The following is a 21,655-nucleotide window of genomic DNA, read 5'->3' as shown; positions in this document are numbered from 1 at the left end:
TGCTTATGCCTTCACTCACGTCCAAGTATGTTTGTCAGTTTGCCATACACGCTTTGCTAAACCCACACTGTGTTATACGCCACATGTGCCACCCTCTAATACAGATTCGGCACATAATCTATCTTTAGAACCGACTTTTCGACCGTCCTTTTGCGTCGCTTTTTTAATCCTCCGACTTGAGCGTGGAGTAACCAACGAATCGTTACACTGCGATTCTCCAATAACCACATCTCCCTCGGCTCCTATCCCGACGTCTCTGCCATCTCCACCATCCTCGGAAATTGTGTACTTGTGTACCCATCGAAGCAGGCCTCGAGAAATTGATCCAATAAACCCAACGAAATCCCAAACCGTTTTTAGCCGGGTATAAGCGAGAAAGGAGATGTACAGCCACGCAACGGGCGATTTAAACATCTCCAGATGCCGACAACTGTCCGGAATCAATAAATACGAATCGAAACTGCGATACAAAAACGGTTGAAGAATCATCATGAAAGATCCCGCGCTACTACGCCATTCATAGACGACGGCTTGAAAGTTTGCGGCTCCGATTCGAAGATCGGTACTCCCGGCAATAACCAACCCTGAAATGGCCCCTTTCATCTCCGTTAAAGTGTGTTCTAGATCTAAAGCAAGTGCAGACTCGGCGATGTGTCGAATTGCGATAATCCACATGGTCATTTGTGAGTTGATTAATGCAGTTATGAGGTTTTCTTGTTCTTCAATGTCCAGCCAGATTACCCACTGTCCTAGCATGCGGTGTAGCATTGAAGCACCGTATCTGGGACTCAATACGCCTGGCACGAACAAGTTGTTGGGTGGAGCTCACATGCAAAAAAGGAGCATCCACTCACGGAACTAGGAACTCGCTACAGAGAACCACGGTGTCTACAAGTATAAGCGACAAGAGTATATTGCTGCAAAGTGGCTGCATGGTCTGCTATCCTTTCCTATCGTCTATCGTGTATGGTCTTATTGAGAAAGATCAGGCTCAAGGCGCTGGGGTTGGTGGTCGCCGGGTGTACACCTAAAAATAGGGGTAATGACTGGAACAAACCCCTACCGCCGTTATTCATCCCGGTCCCTCTTTCCACTGATTAAATCTGAACATCTGTGTAATCCCCCAGGACATTTTCTGAGCCGGGTGATCAAGTTATTCTTTCCAGTAAATCTATACCTATAGGGCTTATCGTCATGCCAGAGTCTTCTAGTCTCGACTTGGTTGTACAAGCGAAACCCTTCACAGAACGTAAGCAACCCACGCAAGCCATAGCTCACCCACCAATCTTGGCACACTTCTATGACTTCCTTATAAGTAACTCCTGTCAGTTTAAACATGATGACCATCTCCCGGGCTGATCCGACCGCCCAATTGATCCATGTCCTCACCCTACTCGTTCGGAACCGCACTCGTGCATCAAGCATCGTGCGCTGGCAAGGAACGACCTCGGTTCTCCTATGATGTACCTCTCCACCTGTCCAGGCCCTTGCCCCCGACGATTCAACGAACCCACGCGTCCAGCTTGTGGGTTTATCGGCTGTGCATATAAGCCGGTTCTCCAGGTTGATGGCTTGCTCTCTCTTTAGTTTCTCTTCCACCGCTCGATATATCCACGATGAGGCTTCTCGCTTTGATAGTTCCAGCAACTGCGTTGCTGCCGTACGTCCTGGCCCAAGTTCAGGTGTGGGGTGGCTCAAGCTCAAGTGTGGGGTCAATGTGGTGGAATGACCTGGTAAGCATAAGCTGAAGAAGTATTTGGGCGAACTGCTTACCAATACACAGGACTGGGCCCACTACATGCGTGGCAGGAAGCAGCTGCACCTTGATCAACCCATGTGAGATATGAAAATACATTTTCATTATTACATTATGTAATGTTCGTATATGCGCCAGATTACAGCCAGTGCCTGCCCGGATCTCAACTACCGACATCGGGGCTGCCTCCTACCCAACCACTTCAACCATAACCACAACCACAACCAATTCGCCGAGTTGCACACCCAGCCCACGCGGTGCGCTACAGGTTCGAATAAAAGTTTGATGCTGGCAATATACCACTAAACGCTTCTGGATCTTACCTTGATTAGCCACGTGCCACGGGTCCTCCATTGTTGCTCTCGATGGATGGGCAGCAGGGTCATATCTCCAAAAAGACCGGAATAGTAAGGCTGCCTCATTCCAATTAAAAAAAAAAAAAACTTTAACCGTACTGACGCACCGACTAGGCGATGCAGCTATTCTTGGATCCTTCTCAACGAGAGGATGGTTGGTCGGAAGTGGAAGCCTGTAACAGCACCGTGCATTTTCTTTTTATCATACATGATTTGACCATCACATTCAAGTCGTTTAATCAATTATTCTGGTACATGCATATTGTTCCTGTACTTGAACATCCTCCCTGCAGCAACATCTTACAAACCGTGAGTCGAGATTGCATTTTCACTGACTTGGACCATTATCTTAATGAGTTATTCGCAGACTTGCGTTTCAGCAGACCGGAACGACGTTCAATTGGGGCTTCAACGGGCCTAACAGTAACACTCAGTACTTCCGATGGATTCAACACTTTTGTCACTTGCTCGGGGGGCGCACTCTATCTTCAAACGGGGACTGATGTGCCGAGCGGGAATTGTACAACAACCCGTCTGCAGATAGGCCAGTATTAGGGCAGGTTTTGTGTACCTGTTTCCCGTGACCCGGAAGCTATACAGATGATACAGGTCAGAGGGTCGGTATATAGCACGCATAAAGATCAAATGTATTGAGACCATTTATGTGAAATTCGTCAATCGAAGTTCGATTATCCAAGTAGATTACCCCAAGTCAATTACCCCAAGTCATCGGGTACTACCATGGTAATATCAATTCAACTAACAGTCGCAAGCTCTCGAGGTGATCGGCCGTTGAGCCTTGATAGGCACCTAAAATCGGCCATCTATCCCTTTGAATATTCATTCAGTTTCGCATGGAATTTAGCTTTCGGGTGGCTTGGCAGATGATCTTGTGCGTACATGCAGTATTCAAGGGAGCGAATGTCTTATTAACACAACAATGCTACAAAGTCCACTCTCTATTTGTCTCAGACCTGCTTGGCTTTACTCTTTGGCACAGTTCCTATGGAGATACTCATGCCAAACGCATAGTCTATCGGGGATGGGGCGCCAGGGTATCAGAGAATCCGACCATATGCGGGTAGCGAGAATCTCGAATCCTACCACCCGCCGCCCATATGCTAGCTCCAACATGGACGTATTGTCACATCTAGATTTTTCTTCTCTTTGAGCATCAAACACCACGATCATACCCGCAGCAACACCAACAATTCTAATAGAGGTATTTATCTTTTGGTATTCAGTTCACACAATCCCACAGTTTACTCGGAGCGGCTGTGCAAAATTCAACTAATCGATCGACCAGCCGGGTTGATCGGGATCGTAACCTATAGCTGTCATCCCTTTTTTTCTGGGCGGCTTCCCAGGTTTCTAAGGTCATCGCCGAGCATCATGCGATTGCTGTAGTCCCTAGACTTGTTCATCAGACACTGTTAAGCTGTAAGGGGTTTCTCCTGAGAATCCGGCAGATCCACGCAGAGTAGATCCGACTCCACGCATATAAGCCAAGGTGAATCCTCGCACAAAATGCTATCTATCACCCGTTCAAAAAATCAGCTACCTATTTGTTAAACAAGATAAATCAGCTACCTATTTGTTAAACAAGATGAGGCTTACCACTTGCTGACTCCGGCCTTTGTCTTCCTATCATATGTCGCGGCTCAAACGACCACAGTGGCACCACCAGTAACGACAGGCTGTGCTCCAACTGCTACTGGTGCTCTCAAGGTCTGACTCCACCTTTCTACTCATTTTCTAAAACCGTGAACTGATGCTCTTGAACCAACCTAGCCGAGGTCTACAGGTCCTCCAATTGTTGCTTTGGATGGATGGGCCAAAGGATCTTACCTCCAGAAGGCCCAGGGCAGTAAGTGCATGAGGTCACATAGGATTATTGGTCCCGCTTACACGTCGAAGGTGATGCTGCAATCCTTGGGTCTGCCTCGACGAGAGGGTGGTATCTCACTAGTGGAGCTATGTATGTCATTCCTCGCATACACCAGACAGGCTAAGCCGCTGACTATCTTCATCTAAGTCGTTTGATTTATTGGGCTGTTCCCTGGGGGTGTGATCCTTATTTGATTTTGAACATCAAACCGGCCACAACCTCTTACAAACCGTGAGTAATCACGACTATCTCTGTTTTTGCGTAGAAGTCATAGTGACCTGGTATTCAAGCCTTGCGTTCGAAGTAGTCGGTACCAAGTTTGACTGGGGTTTCAATGGCTCAAACAATACAATCACCTCCAACGGATCCAACATCTTCATAACATGCTCAGACGGTGCCCTTTATTTCCAGACGGGATCCGATTTTCCCAGCGGGAACTGCACGACGACCCGCCTGAAAATCGATCAATAAATGGGTGGCAATCGTCATAATTGCCCAGTTTTCAGTGGGCCGGAACTTGTTTGTTCAGTGTGCAAGCAGATTAGACGAGAGAGACTGCAACGCCTTTGGCTTTGACTTCTTGGTGTTCCTTTGCTAATTAGTTGACTGGTATTACCCTACTTGTATCAGTCGATGAGAACGTGCCCCAGTAGATTATAGGGCTTAACGCCTACAAAGTCTCAATACTTTAGAGATCCCATAAGTGAAATGAGAATCGTTATGTCTCCTTTTGCCCCAATTACTTATTATAGGTATTTAAAATACTAGTAGCGTAGTATGTCTTCGGAACAGCTACTCGTTCAGAAGTTGGTGTGACGCAGAATGACCACGCTCCACTTTAACATTTTGTTACTCTTGGTCAGTTAATTTACTGTGAGAGTCAAGTAAGGGGAAACTTTATTCCCGAGAGTGAACTAAATAGGTAAAACTCCATTAGTATCATGCAGCCGTTGGCACACCCATGTGAGCGACGGTAGAAGCGATAAGGTACTTGGCCTGTGTACACGGTCACATGACATTGGAGGACCCTGAACAGCCTGGTTCCCGTACAAGAGAGTTGACTAAACCAGGCGAGATTCTAGGCCCCCATCTCGCTCATTTTTTGTTATATGTATAAATATTTTATAGCCCATCATATTTTTGAATTAATTCATTTAGTTGGTATTGCAATACCATGTGGCATGGTTCTCTCAGAGCACTGCATGGCGAATAGATGGGTTTTCATCTACATGTGACTCCCTTGTAATCACTACGGAGTTTCTCCCGGTGATTTAGCGGACCCATGGCATAGAGGGTTGCCCATTCGTGCATATAAACCCGATAGATTCTCACAAGCACGGAGTTGCGTCTCAGTGCATCCTACTTTGTGGCATTGAAATGAAACTAGTTACGCTCTTCATTCCTGCGCTTACTTTTTTTGCCGTTCACCTCGGCTCAAGGACGAGCGTGGTCGCAATGCGGGGGATTAGTTGGTAAGCTCTGAGCCAAATGTTTGCTGCGCTATTCATTCGACCGAAATATAGGAGCGGGCCTACTACATTCTGCCAGGAGTTGTTTGCTTTAAATATAACGATTGTGCGGTCAATATTTGTTCTTTGACCCAATCTTGATGTATGCGCTAGATTATAGCCAGTGTATACCGGAGGGTTATGTATCGACCAATACTGCTGGGTCGACCATATACATACCATCCATCCCTCAAACGCCCCCAGCAGGCTGTATTCCTAGCGCCACAGCGTATGCTCCCCAGGTTTGAGCAATTCTTTAAACTCGGCGGTTATTTTCAAGAATTAATTTCTTCTTGAACTAATTTTCATTAGCCTCGAGCTACCGGCAGTGAAATTTCAGTTGTTGCTCTAGATGGATGGGCCGCAGGATCTATCTTCAGAAGGCTCAAGACAGTGCGCTAGTTCTTTCTATAAAGTTATTTATGCTCATATGGTGTAAGGTGACGCTGCGATTCTTGGTCCCGCTTCGACAAAAGGCACTTTTCTCACTGGCCGAGGGATGTAAGTCACATAGGTTTATCCGGATAGGGCATTGCGAAGTGCTAACTATTATATCCAAGCCGTTTGATAGACCCAAGTCCGTCAAGTTGTACTCCTTACTTGTATTTTAATGTGAAGGAAGCAACAACTACTTATAAGCCGTAAGTGATCGAGATTATTCCCGCTTGTCGCGTTGCGTTGTTTATATGTTGGCATGCTCTCTGAAGGCTCAAGTTCGAATCAACTGGTACAACTCTTAGCTGGATATTCAGTGGCCCTGACAACACCCTCAATCCCACCACCGGAAAAGATACATTCATCGTTTGTTCAGATGTGCATTCTATTTCCAACCTACCGATCTCAGTACACCCAGTGGAAATTGTACGATAACTCGTCTAAAAATTGACGAGCAAGGTGCTGGGAGGCATCCGGTGCAAATTTGAATATGTAATTATGAGACTATGAATGAATCTAGTAGTAGGGGTGCGCACGGAAGAAGAAAGAGAGGATTGGATTGAAGGCCTATCTACCTTCATATGTATCTGCTTCACAGAATATGAACTATACCCCGAGGGACTGTGCTACAAGTGTTGGTCCTCGTCTTTAGAGCACCTGTATATATCAGGTCCATGCGAACCAGGCATAGTGTTATATCGGTACGCTTTGGCTCGTGTAAATAAAGAATCGAGATCAAAACTGATGCCTCAGCATTTTGACGCTTCTGCTGGGTGTCCCAATACTATACACTAGCATTACACGCTCTACATCCAGTGTCTTGGTTTGTCTATAATAGCATTAAGAATCGACCCCTTGTATTAGGAATACTTTATCAGACTCTTGCTCATTTATAGGGAGCTGTAGGCCGAGGTGAATGAGCGCGATACAAGAGAACTTGAGCAAACGACATTGTGTTAGCTAAGTTTAAACCCGGTGGGGTAAATAAATAATATAACGTCGTAAGGAAGTATAGCTATATCCGAAGGTGGAAAGTCCAGATAACCTGGACTAGGTTCTGTATCCTCTGCATATTTATATTTTGTGTAGACCTTGCAATTGGCAGTTCGGCGCCCGCTTTTTTGGCTTAGTAATGCAATACCGGAAACTAATTTACCGCTCCGGGCTAGCCGAGCACAAAATCAGTCTTGGCCTGTGCCCATTCTGTGTTTTCTCGGGCTCTAATTTCCCTCGAAATGAAACTGAGTTGATAGATAGCTGTCAATCTGCATGTGACGCTGATGTTTCTCCGGTGATTTAGCGAATCCATGGACAGCGAGATCGTCTATTCACGCATATAAGCACTGTTGGATCCTCCTCCAAAATGCACCAGACCCTTCTGGAATAATCTATTTTGGCAGTATAGAATATGAGGCTTCTTGGACTACTCGCTCCGGCCTTTGTTTCTTGCCATTCGCCTTGGCTCAAGCGGAAACATGGCGGCAGTGTGGGGGCATCGGATGGTAAGCATCGAGTCGATTGTTTATCACGTTCACTCGAGCGAAATCCAGGGTTGGGACTACTACATGCCTGCCAGGGTTACTTGCCTTAAAGTCAATGAATGTGCGACCACAGAAACTGCTCTTCTACAAAATACTGATGTATGGGCCAGATTATAGCCACTGTATTCCGGAGGGTCATGTAACGACCAACACTGCTGGGTCGACCGTGTACCTACCGTCCATCACCCAAGCGCCCCTACCGGGTTGCACTCCCACTGGTACCATTACAGCAGGTGCTCTTCAGGTAGATCGACTCCTTAAATTTAGTTGCTATACTCACATATTAACTCCATCGTAAACCAATTTCTCATTAGCCTCGAGCCACCAGCATTTCACTTGTTGCTATGACGGATGGGCAGCAGGATCCTATCTTCAGAAAGCTCAAGGCAGTATGTGAATTATTTATTTGAAGCCACCGGTGTACTAATGATTCATAAGGTAACGCTGCGACCCTTGGACCTGCGTCAACGAAAGGGTTGTTCCTTGCAGATCGAGGCATGTGAGTAATAAAGGGCCATATGAATCTAAGGCGATTCGAACTGATAATCGATCTTTCCATTCAAGTCGCTGGATAGACCCAAATCCAACAAGCTGCACCCCCTTCCTATACTTCAACATCGACCCGATCGGCACAGACAATTGGCCGTAAGTAGTTGAAGACTTTCTTGTTTGTCGTAGACGGAGTCCATTTGCTCACATATTCTTTAGACTTCTTTTCGAGTCGACTGGTACGACACTTGGTTGGAACTTCTACGATCCCGACGATACTCTCAGCTCTAGTGGCAGCAAAGGAATAAATAAATTTGTCGCTTGTTCAAACGGCACCTTATATTTCCAATGGGGCCCCAATCTTCCGAGCGGGAACTGCACAGTAACTCGCCTGAAGATAGGCCAGTAGAGAGCACCAGTTGGGGTACTTACTCGAACACACGTTCGAGACCAGAAACGATTGTGATAATTAGAAATCAATGGATAAATCAAGTGCAGTATGTTACCTGTGGCTTATGTCATACTCGAGCATTCCTGAGTCATACCACTCTCGGTCATGTTGTAGGTCTGTTCATCAAATCAACCAAGCCAAGAATACGCAAGCTACTGGTGATTCGTGTTTACGTTTGCTAAAATAGAGCTATATGCGCTAATAAAACAGGCCAGAGTCAATCTTCGCGACCTTAAAAGAGGTCCACCGTCCCCCGGGCAGCGGAAACGACTGCAACCGGCCGACTCGCTAAGTCAAAGCAGTCTCCACCGTGGTAAGCAATAAGATCTCCCAGCAGCTCGCTCCCCTCGAGGCCCAATAGTCTGTTCCCCCACCGTTAATTACGAACCTAATACCAAATGCTGGAGGCTTACTTTTGTAGATTGGTGGTTCCGAGAGCAAGTGCGTCCTGTTTGTTGATATCACCGTCAGACTCCAGCGCGGCCTATTGAAATTTCGGATCATCAACCAAGTCCAACCGAATTAATGCTAGACACATACCCAGCCAATATCAAACCGTGTGTTTCTGGCTTCCCAGGCCTCTACGACGCCAAGGCCCACAGTTACATTCGCTTTAAGCAATTTGGTGATCAGCGAGTCTCGGCTCAAGGGCGGACCAGGTAAACTTTGGTCCGTTCGTCAGGATCTCTGTGATCAACACAAGTTAGCAGCTTACACTCTTGCTTGGTCCCAGTTGCTCGGGAAGCTCCTGCTTGGGATGACAATCACACCTACACCGGCCTCTGCAATCTCCTTTGCAATGAGATGAGCTTCGGTAGCGCCTGCGAACGTCAGACGAAGCGGCACGGATGTAAGGTCTTCGATTTCGGACTTGAGTTCAAGCAGAGTTGCCATGTCATCGGCCTTGTGAACTTTGATTACAAGCGGAACTTGTCCCTGTAAACATACTGTGTGAGACAAGAAAAGAGACGCATGAAACAAAACTCACGCCAAGGGCTTTGGCTACCAGATCGTGTTTGCCTTTTTTGGCAAGATTCTTCAATAAAAGCCGACGGAGTGTTGCAATTTGGGTAGATACGCTGACGCTGGAGCCGTGTCCTACAGTCAAATGCAAGGCTGGCGCAGACTGGAGTCGAATTGCTTAGTGACGCGATTTTAGTACATCCGAGGAAGAGTTACCCACATTGACAATAGCGCCATCCTCGAGCTTGTGCGATGCTCCGGTCCGGAAGGCGACACTCGCGCCAGAGAACAAACCTGACGAGACTGGCGCGCTTACGGCCGTAGTGACACCCGCGGTGGGCCAACCTAAGTTTACCAGTATTAGCGATGCAAGTCATTTATGAAAGGCCAAAAAAACTGACAAAGTATCTCGTCCTGCAAACGACAACCCATCGATAGCCCTTACGACCAAATCATCGCCACCTGCAACCTTTGGAACTCCATTCTCATCGAATGGGTCCGGCACAGTTCCATCGTTAGTCGAGCTCTCAGCCGAAATCTCTTCCAGTCCCAGAGGAGCCCCAAAAGAAATCAAGCCAGGAGATAAGGAGCCATGGGCGAGGTCCACCACTTTGGTGTTTGAGAGAGACGAAGAGCAGCGAGAGGCTGAGCCAACACAAGTGATTCGTCCGCTGGAAACAACTACGACACTATCAGCCGGAAGCGATTGAAGCTGAAGTTCTCCCGAGGAGCTAGTCCAAACGTCCTTTACACGAGTAAACACAACAGCCTGGGATTGGTCTTTTCCAGAGTTGGACTGAAGTGGTGGAAGTCCATCATACTCGACCGCTTCTTGAGGCGCTTTGCCCCAGTTGGGAGTAGCCGGGATGCGTTGGAACGTGCTCGGTTTGGAAACCACGACCGGGTCTGAAAGCTGGGCGATTCCATCGATATAAAGTTGTTTAGGTGTTGCACCAAGAGTGAGGGGATGCGAGTCCCAAACAACGATATCTATGTAAAAGTATCAGAGCCCGCCATCACACATATTCGTACAATTGCTCACCTGCATCGTAACCGTTCTGGACACGCCCAAGACGATGTCCAAACCCGGCTACCTCTGCTGGAGTGGTGATAACAGAGGAGAGCGCGGGACCAGCCGGTAGACCATAATGTGCTTGTGCAGCTTCGTAGAGCAAGTAGCGGGAGTTTAGAACGGGATGATCGGACTGGGAAAATTTGGAAGGATTGTTGGCTTATAAGTGAATAAATGTACCTTCATAACAACCCTGAATCCATTGTCATGTAATATTTTGGGTGCGAATTCCGAGCCACGGTAAGCCTCGTATTTGTATCTTTAAGGATGTTAGCCATATTTTTGGAAGCAAAGTTTGGATTGTTACCGTGCATTGGTGGCAAACAATGCGACAGCGGGAGGGACATCTCCCCACGCACTCTTAAGAATATCGGGAACATTTTGGGTGCGAATTCCGAGCCACGGTAAGCCTCGTATTGTATCTTTAAGGATGTTAGCCATTTTTGGAAGCAAAGTTTGGATTGTTACCGTGCATTGGTGGCAAACAATGCGACAGCGGGAGGGACATCTCCCCACGCACTCTTAAGAATATCGGGAACAAGGTATGCTTCGTGTGCGTGATGGAAGGCCGCGACGGGAACTTGAACTCGTTAGTAAGCTGTAGTGAATGGTTTAATTAGGCTGTGGTTGGGTAGACGAGTCATTTACTACGCGAACAATGCCGTCAAAGTCAACTGGGTATTGGCTTCAGCGATTAAAGCATATAAAAATATAAAGAAAACGCACCAGCCTGGGCAATGAATGTAACCTTGACACGGCCTCTCAACACATCGACCAACGCTTCAAATTGCAAATCTTCCGGAAACTTTCCTTCGACCAATCGACTGGATTGCACATTAATTAGTGGCTCGATCATATCACAGTTCCGTGTGACTTGCCAGTTCCAGCATCGGCGCGGCGCAAAACGCGTCTTGCTGCTGCTTGACCTCGCGCGCCGAATTATAGCCTTGCGGAACTCCCAAATACTATCCATTCGTGTTTGTTTATAGACCCTGGATGGATTCTCGCCGCACTATTGGTCGATGAGTATTTCCAATGATCAGTTGCCTTATCGGCGCTGAATGGGGTTCGGCACGACGTACCGTGCTTTATGTGCCGCCATCTGACGCCATCTGCTTCTCCACGCGTACCGTTGATATGGTGTCGCGGGGGGCTCAAGTACCATGGAGCTTGGTCCGCCATGACTCGTCTTGCGAATTTTAACGACAAAGGCCTGACCACCAATGTTGTCCGCACTACCAGCAGAATAAGTGCCGTGGCAACTCCACCAGAACGAGAAAGAGCGAATGCAGTGTCGTGTGTATTGAATCCATCGAGGGAGCGAAGATACGGCATAGTCGGTGCCTTGAGGGAGTTTGTGTCGGCGGCGCCTAGGTTGCGAACATTAGTTCAACCTGAAGTGCTTGCACAAGTATACACACCTCGTAGCTCGGGCACACTATCAACGCCGAGATGACTGTGCATATCATTAATAGCTACAAGGGCGTTAATAAAGCAACTAAAGATTAATTGTTCTACTCGCCAGGCGACACCCAGGCTCCCTGCACATTCTTGACTACTAGCTTATTTCCAACCGCGTCCAAGCCCAGAGGGTACTCTCCAACAGCTTTGATAATACCTTTATCCAGCAGAATATCACCAAGCACAACTTCATCGCCATTGTCGCCTCCCGTCCATATTGTTGCGTTTTGGATCAATGTCGGCGGTGTACCTGGCTCCCATCGCTCGGACTCGGCGCGACTCCAGAAACTTTCGGGGGACCAGGTTTGAGATTGAGCGACTGGCATTTTGAAAGCGATTCGAGTGCATGAGGAGGGAGTGGATGAGCCTCGGGAAGGTGGGGAAGACTCAAAACATTATAAGCAAGGAAGCCGATTGAACCAAGTGCAACCATCCCAAAGTATTTAGCTGCAAAGACATCGCAGTCTTTCTCCGGGATATCAAAGCTGGGCAGGGAGCGTTGGATCTTTACTGGCCATCGTGGACAGCTACAAACCTAGATTTGTGAACAGCGTCATTCGGAGCCTAAATGAAGTGCTCGTCACGTGACTCATGACTCCTGGTCTCTCTCCCCGAAGCCGGATCAAAACAACTACGTAATAGCTTTTCTTGATTTACACTGCGTGTGAGCAAACATGCATACGTCTTTGGCGGGTATACCAATATTCTGAACAATTTCATCAAGCCTGTTTCGATCAAAAGTCTATACTCGAAATATCGGGCAACCGCTTTCCCAATTCAACCTCTGTGATCTACGGACCCATAGTTTTAATCTGTGGATATAGACAGGACTCAAGTAAAGTATTCCCTCCGCAACCTCAGTTATAAGACTCTCCAATGAAGACAATCTCGTATCGAGGTTTACGATGTTTTTTCTATTTAAAATTCATTCCTCTACTACTGCAAACGAGAGTGACGACATATCTGTTACTCTTTTCAACCGATTTAGGTCGGCTGCTCAAGACATAATGCTGGTGCAAATTGAACAGCCATGTGGCTTCGTGTTTCGACTTCGGTAACCTGCCCAGCATTCGCAATAGTCTCACCTCAAGCTTGATGTGTAGATCTGTAAAGTTACGCCGAACCCTTGAAAGCGCCATTCTTTCTTGGAATTGGAGTGGTGCCACATCATTTACGTGCGGGGCAGAGATTGGTTTGATAACATCTATTTTAACACTACTGAAGCATGCAAAATGAAAAAGAAACTCCGCAGGGGAGGGCCGGCGGACATCAATGCATACACGGCGGGCTTCCGCTCCGAGGCCTGTAGTGGAACGCTTGGATACACGGCTGTCCCTCATAGCTGCGCTGAGAGCCCGAAGGACGATGGTATCATTTTGTACTCCACTCTTCCCGGTAGAGTGACACCGAACCTGAACCAGGGCAAGACTCTCACTCACGAGCTTGGTCACTGGCTCTGATTATATCATACTTTTGAGGAGGCTGCGAAGTTCCTGGGGACCACATCAAAGATACTTCTCCTGAAGCTGAGGTTTCGTATAGATGCATGTATGGGGTGGTACCTGACCTGGAGGCGGAAAGGATGCGTTAGTATATTCGACCTTATGTATTGTTTCGAGACTTAAGATTCTCGGTAGAATCCACACTTTACGAACTACTCAGACGAAGCTTGCTTGACTGAGGTCAGTAGCTAAGCACTAAGTTAAGAGGACCGTGGATTCACTTGATTTATGTAGTTCACACCTGGACAATTGAAGCGCATCACGCAGCAAATTAAACATTACCGCGGCGTCAAGTGTTGAAAATACGAACCCTACTTCTTGCATAACGATATCATTCAAACAGAGTCGACATTTAACCTCTAATGTAATGCATTTCCTCACGCCAAGCCAATCAATTACCGTGTTGATTAGGAAATAATAGTATTGATGTTCGACTCGTGCAACCAATTATAAAGATCTATTTAAACTAGTACATCATGTTCTCAACTGCTTTTGTGTTGACCTTCATAGGACAAAATCAGTATTCGAATAGGCCAGTAATAAACGCAATACTCACATAGGTGCGATCCAGCTGCGAAACATCTGTGACACCGAGGAGCATCATTGTCGTAGTGAGCTCCCTCTTAAGTAGGCTAAAGAATTTCTCAACCCCCTCGACTCCCCAGGCGTTAGAGAACACCGCCCTGAGAAAATCAGATTTTGATTATAAAGGGAAGTGGTAGCACTTACGATCGTCCAATACCAATGCCCTTTACACCCAATGCCAACAATTTGGCAATGTCAGTTCCATGACGAACACCACCATCCGCGTAAACCTCCATCTTGGTGAATACCTCGGGTGCATTCTTGTGAATATCCAAGAGGATTTCAACCGCAGTAGGGCGGTATCAATAGTCTCCACCGTGGTTGCTAATGTACACCGCTTTGAAGCCAAGATCGGCACACATCTTGGCATCCTCCCAAGAGATTATTCCTTTCGGTACAATAGGCAGCTTAGTAGACTTTTGAAGCTCAGCCGCGGATTGAAGCTAATCAAAGTAAAATTTAGACAAGCCTCAGCAGAGTTAAATTTCGACTTACGCTACGATCAGTCGAATAAGTACCACTATTAAGATATAATGAGTTAGTGTGCTTTGATTTAACGATTAGAATAACCTTACCTGCTATCCGGGGCGCCATTACGGAGTGCACGGGTACGAATGCCCTGAACCGTTGGGTTGTCTAATGTCAAGAAGATGGCCTTGTATCCCGAAGCTTCAGCTTGAGCAAAGTCGTTCAGGAGGCGGGTCCTATTGGCCCATGGGTATATCTAGTACAATGGAGTGAGTTTGTGAGTAAGGCGTCATAACATACGTACCTGTCTGAAGAGGGTCTGGTTGCTCAATTTCGCAGCAGCCATCTCTGCGGTTGTCTTGCTTGACAGAATACTGGGCTGTATACGAGCATTTAGGGACGATAAACACACAACAGTCGCAACCAGCTTACTACGTAGAGAGCGCCTTGATTACCGGCCCCCTTGACAAGGTTCAGCTCACCATTTTCGGGGTCAGTAAAGCTAGAGTACCCGGCTGGAGCAATGAAGAAAGGGACAGAAAACTTGGTCCCCAGTAAGGTTTGTCTGTACCCGGTAAGTTCGAGCAATGATACATAGTAGAGTGGAAAACTCACTCGGTGCTAACGTTGAGGACGTTTCGACCGTGAGTTTGGTGAGGGATAAGCTTGATTTGTTTCCAAATCAAGGTTCGCATGGTAAGCTATTGATTAATTAGCATATACTCTGATAAATATGTTTTGCAACATACTAAGCTCATCCAACGATCCGGTGCGAATGTAAGCTGTAAAGCATATACTCAGTCGAGCATATGCTTCTATTTTGTTAAGACTGACCATATTGAGTCTCGCCCAAATAATTCTTGACAGCTAGTTGCATGTCATGGAGGTTGTAGATGCTCGATAGGGGTGGCTTTACACCAGTCACCCACGAAGATGTGTTAAGACCCGAATCAGGGAGACCTTCAGTATCTAGCACGGCAGCAGTGAAAGGAACAGAGAGTGTGAAAGCTATTGAGCTAAGAGCAAAAAGTCAGAACGCATATTGATAGAACTATTAAAAAAAGAGTGTCAAGAGATTTTGAGAGATGAGAATCGATGGAGAATGATTTGAGTGAACGTGCTCTAAGGCCAACGTACTTTATACCAACCCGACATTGTGCCAAGGCAAATATTTGAGCATAAAAAGTCCGAGATTCCATGCCAGGAATCATCGTACCCAGGCCAACTCTGCGTATCTAGACTTTTGCAAATACTGTAGTGAATAATACTGCCTGTCGTAGAACATAGCCTTGAGAAGATGCTTACAGTATTGCCACGCCGACTTAATCGATACTATTAGTACACCTTTGAAATAGAATACATCCGAAGTGTATATTGGAGACAAGAAAGAGTGTCACAGAGACCACGCCTCTGACGTGGTATTGATTTCATTGTCGCGCAAAAGCCATTCCTATTTCAGATGTTGCCAAAGACCGATAGACCACGATACGTTATTCGAATAGCAACCAGCCTAAATGGGGACACAACGATGCATTAGGTGAATATAGAAACACGATAAAGGTGGGGTTGAAGCTTCAATGTATCCTTGTTGAGTATCTGAGTTGTGGGTTGGCTGGACTCATTCACTGACAATAGCCTATGCGGGTATATAATTTGACCAGCTACCGCTTGCATTGGAAGGTAAGATAGACTAAGCAGAAAGTAAACCTTCAAAGATAACCCGATGCTGCCGTTGTCAATCTCATGACGTTTATCAGTTTGTCCGCCAATATACAATGCACTATCTGAATTTCGCAACGTTGAGTAAGTCGTAATTTCAACACCTACATGTGTTAGTGTGCCCAGCTAGCGATTTCGATTCATACTAAGCGCCAAACCTACACTTTCACTCCGAACCTCGACGACATATGAATGAGCTCGGTCAGGCTTAAGAATGAAAATTCTCGATCTAAAGCCGGCGTGCTAATCAAATCGAGAGGAATTGATCTGGTTGTCAAAGAATTCAATGGTGGAATTGTTGAGTACCGAGTCAAGCGGGAACCAATCACGAGTATCCAAGTGAGGGATGGAGTAATCGGGGCTGCCGTAGCTTTTCTCGCAGTAAGTTTCCAAGTGTCCCAAAGCGAAAAATACACTGAAATTCTTACGGCAATAGAGATGTATTTGGAGTAGTTTAAACGGAAATTGGGTCTGGACAGTGACACGAGTATTTTTTCTTGGGCTATCGCTCTTGGTGTTCTTCTTGCGATGTAGAGAGGTACAACATGGTGGGAGATTTTCAACTGATTCACTAAAATGTACTGACCAGGTTGCAATAGAATCAATATTTGTATTTCCGTCAGTCGGTATCCAACTTGAAACTTGCCGCGGCTTGGTATTTCTCGGCCAATACGTTCTGAGTGCAGGAGCATCCCGATACTTTCTGCCCCTCGCTGGGATATGATATAGTTATCAACGAAGGGCTTTGTGGTTGGAACGTGCGCCGGTATCTCGCGGTACTATCTGCGGGCGAGTCCCGGCTGCACGTCGTGTTTCAGGTAAGCCAAGGCTTAGAATACTGGACAGAAGAATGATATTCCAAAATAGAACATTGACCCCCCATTTCCGGTGTTAAAAGAAGTGTACCACGGGTTGCGCGAAACTTTGTTTGACGAATGGGATGAGGAAGAAGGACCAACTCAAGTTAACCAAGGAAAAGACGTAAGCCGGTTAACGCACAGGTGATAGTTCCTCAAAAATGTAACAATGGTTTTGTGGAGCCGTAGACTATATCAATGTGCTATCTCTCGCTTATTGTCATTGGTCCGTTATTTTGCACCGTTGATCGCGAAGGACTTTTTTGTTTTTCAATTCGGTATTTCAAGAGCTGCAACCCAACAAGACTAACTGCTCACTTGTAAACGGAAATGACTCATGAAGGACCGTGTTTTGAAACCATAAGCGCTGGGCCATCTTGTTGCGACCACCATAAGCCGGCATCAAATTGAATATTTTGGTTGGACGTATACACTAGAAACAGTGTGGTAACTCAAGGCATGCAAGCTTCTGTGCGAAGACAGGTAATATGGGATCCTCTGGGGTCGGATCGATTTATAGTGGGAGGAAGTAGTGAGGTCAAGTTGTACCAATGGAGCCCACAGGCGAGTCTCCTCTCAATAGCGGGGGGGGGTTTAATTGACAACGATAAAAGGCAGGAGAGGTCAGAACATTAGCGACACAGTCGGACTTAGTACACATGCGAGTAAGTATGCTGGACTCCTGGAAACTGGTCTAACGTACTACACCAGTGCCTAGCTTGGTCTCCTCATCCAGCTATCGATGACCTTGTAGCTGTCGGTCTTACTACGGGAACTGTCGAGCTGTTTCGCCTCAACAGCAGTGTGGCCTCCCTACCTAATTCACATAACTCATTAGATGCCCCGAGGGTAGCGACGTTACCAGTTAAATACCAAAGGCCATGTCATGCGGTGAATAGTGTCGTGTATACTCGGGGTACATTTCTAAACTCAGTGGCAGATAGAATTTTCTCCGATGGATCCAAACTATTTAGCGGTTGGTCTTGAAAAGACAAGAAATGAACCAAGCCTGCTCATCTGGGATATCGAAAGATCCGCTAGGATGTTGCCATCGCCATCTTTAGCACTTCCTTCATTTCAACGTACGGTCCCAAGGCTTCCTGCCACCCGCCCAGCTATGCCCTTGGTAGGACCAGGAGAGATTAGACCACTACAGTATTATGGATCGACCGAAGTCATCCATTCTCTTGCATTCCTGCCAGGAACCCACATATTTTGATCGCTGGAATCGGCACTAAGCGTATCGGAATGTACGACCTGCGGTCCTGGTGTAGCTACGGCACCTACTTCGAACCCCCCTTCCGGAAACGCTAATCAACCATTGGCTTACTATACCAAGGCCGTTTACGGTATTACTGTCGATCCTTTGGATGAAAATCGTTTTGTCGTTTGGGGATGATATGAACATTCGGCTCTGGGATCGGCGTTGGACGGACCCAGTGATGACCTGGACCGAAATGGACGCTGGGCAAATACTGATCCACGAACATGCAACGTTTCTGCAATTCAATTTTCCAAAGCTAGGCGAGGAGTTCTTGGAAGTCTTATGAAGGACGCCAACGTTGTTCGACTGTGGGATATACTCGATCACCGACGGGAGGTTCTTGATCAGACCGAAGCCATAGATAATTCAACCGCTCGTTGGAGTAACTACCAAGTAAATCGAACTCATAGTCGTGGGACTTCTGTTACAAGCACAGCAGCAAGCCATACTCACGGAGCTGCGGGAACGCTGCCTGATGGTCCAATATTGTTCAATACAACAATAAGTACGCTCACTTTTTCCAGTGCGAAAATATGTTTCTAAAACATAGCTAGGTGGATTTTCGAAAAAGGGGTTGTCCTCATTCGCATTTGCACCACCCCAGCAACCTTCTTCACTCACCCCTCGGATAGTAACCGTATCTCGTGATGGCGGTCTGATATCTCAGCTGTTCTCAAGTCCGATCTTCAAGCATGGAGCAGTCGAGGGATGTTGGCTTCCACATCACGGGCGCGACTGAACTCCAAAATAAAGTGTAACTCTAAAGATGAAACCATCGAGATACATACTAGCTGGAACACTGAAGGTGAATGGATTATTCCGGAGCCGTGGGAAGTTGGTGATGAACAGCCGGAACCCACGACTGGTGATGCTCTCGGACTGGCTCCGACTTTATCAATTATCAATGAGAGGTCCGGACGTGCTCTGGATAGACAAAGTGTTCCTTCTGTGAAGAAAACGGCTGCCTCGAGGAGTTCTTCTGCTGCACCCTCTGGAAGATCATACAGTCCTGCCGCCTTGCGACGTATTCCCTTAGGAAAACACCGTAGAATTAGATCCGCCTCGCCACTACCACTAGATCCCGAATCCGGTACCGATAATAACGATACCTCCGCTGTGATTGGAAACGATAGTCTAGGTATCTCGCCAGCAATCTCAGAGTCACATTGGAAAGGCACCTCTGCAGACCCACAAACTCTTAAGAAAGGCAGCAGAATAGAATTGGCCTTGAGAGAAGATATAACCATGGTCATGAGGCGCCGAGCAATCAAAGGCTATGGAATTAAAAATGTGAGTCGGTCTTCTCGAATTCAGTACCATTTGTGTATATGACATTCCCCCAAGTTTTCGCGAAACGCGGACATCATTAGCGAAACCCAACCAAGCGGGTCCAACCTTGTCTATATGTGGCGATGGCTGGAAGGTGGGCTTGAAATCGGGTAATCTCTCGAAACTCAATGATAGAATAACAGCCTCGCGCGAAATACTTTCTGCTGGCGCTTCGAGCCGAATCAATGGCCTTGAATTCAAGTACCAAGGCGTACTGGGAATCTGGGAGGGTTTCTCCCCCGCGGCTGGAACTCATGCCTCTAATCAAAATCACACCAGTGCTGTAGACTCGCCGACCTACTCTCCACTTCTGGGGGCTCCCATTCCTCCAGCTCATTCTAGCCCGGCCCTAGGATACAACGCCAACTTGGGACTTAGTCGACCACCCTCCCAGCGCGGTGGGAAACGAGGTGAACGACATAGATCCCCGCAGCGCGACAACTACGATGCTGCGATAAGTATATTAAATATGCGGCGTGACTCCTTGGCGGACAACGGAGGGGAAAATGGTGCCGCGTTTATGGGCACTGACTCCCGAGAGTTAGGATCCAAACGCCGGTTTGGTCGACTAGGAAGAAGGCGAGTGGCCCTCGCACTATGTGGCTGGGACATCAGCAACACCGAAGTGAGGGCGGACATCGCACGGTCAGTCAAATATAACGGCCATTGTAGGAACCAACCTACTAAAATAATCCTAGGTGGCTCAAGGAAGGCAAATGCACAAAAGCCGCGTGCTGGGCAGTCTTCTTAAACGACTTTAAATTGGCTGTTGAAGCCCTGATGCATAGCTCCGGTATGTCCTAGCGAAACCTCACGTGCGTATAGATAATAATGCCAGTTAGATGAGATGCACCGGATTATTTCAGGGATTGTTGTTGCTGCCGAGACCGAGCCAGACAAGCGTCTGAAAGGGACTTGGCGAGAACATTGTCAGAAACTTGGTAGCCGCTTAGAGGACCCCTATCTCCGTATTATGATGGCTCACTTAGCGTTTGACGACTGGATAGCTGTAGTAGAAGAGGTCGCTATTCCTCTTCGTGACCGACTGAATATTGCATTGAGATTTCTGGACGATGGTCAGGTAAGTAAAGTACACTGCCCATCGTATTGGTTTTTTTTTCTCATCCTACAGCTCGGTCAATTCTTTCAAAGCGTGAAAAAGGAACTCGAAAGATCGGGCGACTTGGAAGCGCTTTTGTTCACTGGACTTACTGTTTCAGGCCTGCGCGTACTGCAGCGTTATGTGGACAATACCGGAGATGTTCAAACTGCAGCTATTCTCTCGGCTCTAGTATGCCCAGGAATGCTCCAAGATGAGCGGTCGGAGAGATGGGTATCCGTATATCAGGATCTGCTCGACGGTTGGAGGATGTTCCATCAACGCTGTCAATTCGACATAGAAAAGGGAGAAATTCTCCGCGAACTGGTCCTGAATGGTGATAGGGAGCCTTTTGAGTGGGTCCCGCGCCAACTTGCCATGAGGTGCAATTTCTGTGATAAGATCGTCAGCGCTACTGGCCCAACAGACTTTGGGAAGAGTATGTCCGCAGGGTTGCCAACTGCTTATGATCGAACTAAGGTATGCGCTTACTCACCAATTTACTGAGCACTCAGCCTGATATAATTTTAATAGTTAAACTTCTGTCCTCACTGTCGGAACGCACTACCAAGGTGCGAAGTATGCCTCATGTCACTTAGTGGCCCGCTTTGCGACTTTTTGCGAGATTCGGAACTCTCACATATGGATTCGACACATGGTAAGATGAGTTTTATGTTGTTTATTTCGACAACTAACCGTTGTCCTATAGATACATTCGACGATGCGCTAGTATTTTGTCAGACTTGTCGCCATGGTGGCCACGCTGTGCACATTATGGAGTGGTTTTTTGGCAACGAGGAAAGTGAAACACTAGGTCACAGGGAATGTCCTGTTGCCGATTGCACCTGCAATTGTGCCTTGGAGTTTGGACACGAAGATGTAGCTGATGTGTGATAGCATATACGCCGTCAA

At 47.0% G+C, this 21,655-nt stretch overlaps 6 protein-coding genes across 6 annotated transcripts; 3 read left to right on the top strand and 3 right to left on the bottom strand.

Moving 5' to 3' along the window:
* Nucleotides 1–72: 72 nt before the first annotated feature.
* RhiXN_06784 (adenylate cyclase) lies at nt 73–756 on the bottom strand (the record flags this gene model as incomplete). The annotated part of the gene is made up of 1 exon (XM_043326600.1): nt 73–756. One exon carries the CDS (start codon nt 754–756, stop codon nt 73–75), a length of 684 nt encoding a protein of 227 aa, XP_043182032.1.
* Nucleotides 757–1,194: 438 nt separating this feature from the next.
* Nucleotides 1,195–4,471, top strand: RhiXN_06783 (Fungal cellulose binding domain protein; the record flags this gene model as incomplete). The annotated part of the gene is made up of 13 exons (XM_043326599.1): nt 1,195–1,249; nt 1,317–1,426; nt 1,484–1,529; nt 1,588–1,733; nt 1,784–1,836; nt 1,895–2,024; nt 2,089–2,163; nt 2,227–2,266; nt 3,719–3,840; nt 3,904–3,979; nt 4,030–4,090; nt 4,148–4,231; nt 4,291–4,471. The coding sequence occupies 13 exons, from the start codon at nt 1,195–1,197 to the stop codon at nt 4,469–4,471; spliced, it is 1,179 nt and encodes a 392-aa protein (XP_043182031.1).
* Nucleotides 4,472–7,418: 2,947 nt separating this feature from the next.
* On the top strand, nt 7,419–8,382 carry RhiXN_06782 (Fungal cellulose binding domain protein; the record flags this gene model as incomplete). Its single annotated transcript, XM_043326598.1, has 6 exons — nt 7,419–7,545; nt 7,595–7,728; nt 7,799–7,873; nt 7,923–7,983; nt 8,060–8,129; nt 8,193–8,382. The coding sequence occupies 6 exons, from the start codon at nt 7,419–7,421 to the stop codon at nt 8,380–8,382; spliced, it is 657 nt and encodes a 218-aa protein (XP_043182030.1).
* A 274-nt stretch (nt 8,383–8,656) lies between these two features.
* Nucleotides 8,657–12,246, bottom strand: RhiXN_06781 (carbohydrate esterase family 9 protein; the record flags this gene model as incomplete). The annotated part of the gene is made up of 18 exons (XM_043326597.1): nt 8,657–8,786; nt 8,838–8,908; nt 8,965–9,088; nt 9,140–9,360; nt 9,413–9,550; nt 9,608–9,732; nt 9,789–9,801; nt 9,833–10,377; nt 10,430–10,592; nt 10,640–10,718; nt 10,767–10,881; nt 10,928–11,057; nt 11,117–11,133; nt 11,186–11,283; nt 11,321–11,405; nt 11,542–11,829; nt 11,881–11,915; nt 11,978–12,246. The coding sequence occupies 18 exons, from the start codon at nt 12,244–12,246 to the stop codon at nt 8,657–8,659; spliced, it is 2,646 nt and encodes an 881-aa protein (XP_043182029.1).
* A 1,642-nt stretch (nt 12,247–13,888) lies between these two features.
* RhiXN_06780 (FMN-dependent alpha-hydroxy acid dehydrogenase) lies at nt 13,889–15,686 on the bottom strand (the record flags this gene model as incomplete). Its single annotated transcript, XM_043326596.1, has 12 exons — nt 13,889–13,924; nt 13,979–14,105; nt 14,152–14,267; nt 14,343–14,450; nt 14,503–14,527; nt 14,583–14,731; nt 14,780–14,854; nt 14,908–15,040; nt 15,091–15,140; nt 15,199–15,257; nt 15,310–15,491; nt 15,613–15,686. 12 exons carry the CDS (start codon nt 15,684–15,686, stop codon nt 13,889–13,891), a joined length of 1,134 nt encoding a protein of 377 aa, XP_043182028.1.
* Nucleotides 15,687–16,386: 700 nt separating this feature from the next.
* Nucleotides 16,387–21,637, top strand: RhiXN_06779 (SEH-associated protein 4; the record flags this gene model as incomplete). Its single annotated transcript, XM_043326595.1, has 12 exons — nt 16,387–16,575; nt 16,881–17,012; nt 17,062–17,175; nt 18,866–19,015; nt 19,069–19,605; nt 19,660–19,738; nt 19,788–20,289; nt 20,343–20,437; nt 20,487–20,725; nt 20,777–21,223; nt 21,278–21,401; nt 21,453–21,637. The coding sequence occupies 12 exons, from the start codon at nt 16,387–16,389 to the stop codon at nt 21,635–21,637; spliced, it is 2,793 nt and encodes a 930-aa protein (XP_043182027.1).
* Between the last annotated feature and the right edge of the window lie 18 nt (nt 21,638–21,655).

The sequence above is a fragment of the Rhizoctonia solani genome, chromosome 7, assembly GCF_016906535.1.
Source record: "Rhizoctonia solani chromosome 7, complete sequence".
In the NCBI taxonomy this organism is placed as follows: Eukaryota; Fungi; Basidiomycota; class Agaricomycetes; order Cantharellales; family Ceratobasidiaceae; genus Rhizoctonia; species Rhizoctonia solani.
Note: the sequence above shows the minus strand (reverse complement) of the source record. Positions and strands in the feature narration are given on the sequence as shown.